This window comes from Opisthorchis viverrini (assembly GCF_000715545.1).
Source record: "Opisthorchis viverrini unplaced genomic scaffold opera_v5_21, whole genome shotgun sequence".
Lineage (NCBI taxonomy): Eukaryota > Metazoa > Platyhelminthes > Trematoda > Opisthorchiida > Opisthorchiidae > Opisthorchis > Opisthorchis viverrini.
In genome coordinates, this window is record NW_008751677.1 from 711694 (window position 1) to 714026 (window position 2333).

Below are 2333 nucleotides of genomic sequence, written 5' to 3' on the forward strand. Positions count from 1 at the left end.
GGTCTCAGTGTGGATAGATTAGAAGAAGTGTGCCAGGACAGAAGGAGAGACGTTGAGAGGAGAATGGTGAGAAACTTCAGTTGGTGTAGGTTGAGGTTCCCCACATGAAACTTTGAGTGACGAGTAGGTTCGACAATCCCGAATATCAAAAGAAAGAATTGGGTTCGTTATTCTACGGTATTATTTACACAAGGGTAATCAGATGTGTACAAAAAACCTCAATTGTTCACGTTCGTAGCGTCAACAAGTTAGCAAGTCTGTCACTGACCAGCACAGTGCAGTGTCAACGTCTGCACATCAAACAACGGCGAGCGGAATGATGGCTCAGTAGCGTGGGCTGCGGTCGTCCCTTCCGACGACGGTCTCGTGATTCCCATTGGACTTGCGATAACACGGAACTGATGAGAAATCAAGTCAAGGCAGGCTCAGAAAACGGGACATGAGCGCGCATGGGTAAGTAGGTCAGCAGCGCACATTCACACACAAACACACATATCAATACATAGGTGTCTTACAGGAGAGCCTCTGAGACAAGGTGAGTGGCGGGTACGGATAAGCAAAAGAACTGGAAATCAAAAGTACATAGGGGGAGTTATCATAAGGTCAAGTTAGATTCAACGGTGTATTTGAAGGAACACAAGTTCCTGTATAAAACAAGGGCTGAATCAATTCGTGGACACATTCTACCAACTCATCCATTTCCCTCGCGCATATTCTGATTAGTCCGTTAGGATGAACGATACTGGTGTGTGTGTCTGTGTGTGTAAGGCACTGAACAACGTATGCATAATAGAACCACTAGTATCACTAAACTGACGTTCAATACGAAGCAAAGACCACATAGTAGAGATACTACTGATATAGAAGTTTCTAAAAATTCACATACGAAATCAATCACTTATCAGGTTAATAACCATATCTACTAGACCTCCGGGTATATATTGACATTGTTTACACTTTCTTTATTTTAGCAGAGACCGCCAAGTGTACGTCAACCTTCTGTGAATCCACTTTTCACGTACCCGTCTTACTTGGGATGGTTGGAGTGCTCACGTGTTTGATGGGTGTGCTAGGCATCCTCCTAGCGCGTCGATATCGACAACAGTACCAACAGCGACACGTTTCACGTAATCGTAATGAGAAACGACCCTGTCCAACACGTCCCAACAGTTTGGGTATTGCACCAAACGGGTCCTTGGCAAGATCTTCCAAGTGTGGCCGGATGATCAACTCCTCCTCGTCGTCTGACAAATGTTCCAGTTTACTAGGACGCAACAACCACTTGTGGCTCAATTTGCACACCTACTCAAACCCACTGGTTACCACAAATTTGATGCAGCATGATAGACCAATGACTGGTAACAGTGGCCCCGGCTCTGTGTTGTGTTCTTGTGTGGAAGCCGGACAAATATTTGACCCGGACAATGGGTCCCATGTTTTGACTTCGTGTAGAGATGGGACAATCTACCGTTCCCTGGTACGTAACAACAACACAATACGAAAGACCGAACCGGGGAGCCTCTTAAGACCCCAAGACTTTGGAGAAGTGACAAGATGTCCACCGGTTCCACTCACTTTCCCAATCGAAGATTCGATAATTCTGGGAGGCAAACCACGCAATCCGTTACCACAAACGTTTATGCCTCTACACCCGCAACCTACTTGGATGCATACAGAAACTAACGCGACGCACAAGCCCGAAATGGAACTGCGGATTTCGGAGAATAGGCTCACACCAACCTATGTTTCCGCACTTAGAGTGGATTCCAATCCGGCCTCACAATTCGACCCGCTTAATATAGATGTCCATTCGTGATACATAGAGGTAAGTTGATAAATAGTCACGTGAAACATTCCTAGATAGCAAACTGCGCATAGGAGCATAGTAAGTAGTCTTTTCTGATCATTTACAGCTCTACGGGAAAAAGAATACCAGATGGATGGGACTGAAAGTTATTAGACAGAGTATGGATCATTGGCTTCCTGTCAAGGCTCTGAAATTGCATTTGAAAGCATACTGATGGTTTTGGTGTGTAGTACTTCTCAGGATAAAAAGATTGCTTACCAAAGTTTGATCCTAGTGTTGACCAAATTCTCAGGGCCGCGTTATGGACGCAGACACTGTTTTTACTTGGTAGGCCGGTGCGACTTGAGGTGTGTTGAAACGTCGTTTAAGTGTTATCTGATAGATGGTGACTTGGTCAACAAGATTCGTGAGTATTACCCATGGGATGAAGAATGAAAAACTCCATCCGTCATGAAACATTTATATATGCAAACCTCAAGGTTACACCTGATCACTGCTTTCGAAATAGACAGTTTGTAAAAGTTCA

The 2333-nt window shown here is 44.7% G+C and overlaps 1 protein-coding gene across 1 annotated transcript; it reads left to right on the forward strand.

Moving 5' to 3' along the window:
* Nucleotides 1–1036: 1036 nt before the first annotated feature.
* On the forward strand, nt 1037–1816 carry T265_01867 (hypothetical protein; the record flags this gene model as incomplete). Its single annotated transcript, XM_009165993.1, has 1 exon — nt 1037–1816. One exon carries the CDS (start codon nt 1037–1039, stop codon nt 1814–1816), a length of 780 nt encoding a protein of 259 aa, XP_009164257.1.
* Between the last annotated feature and the right edge of the window lie 517 nt (nt 1817–2333).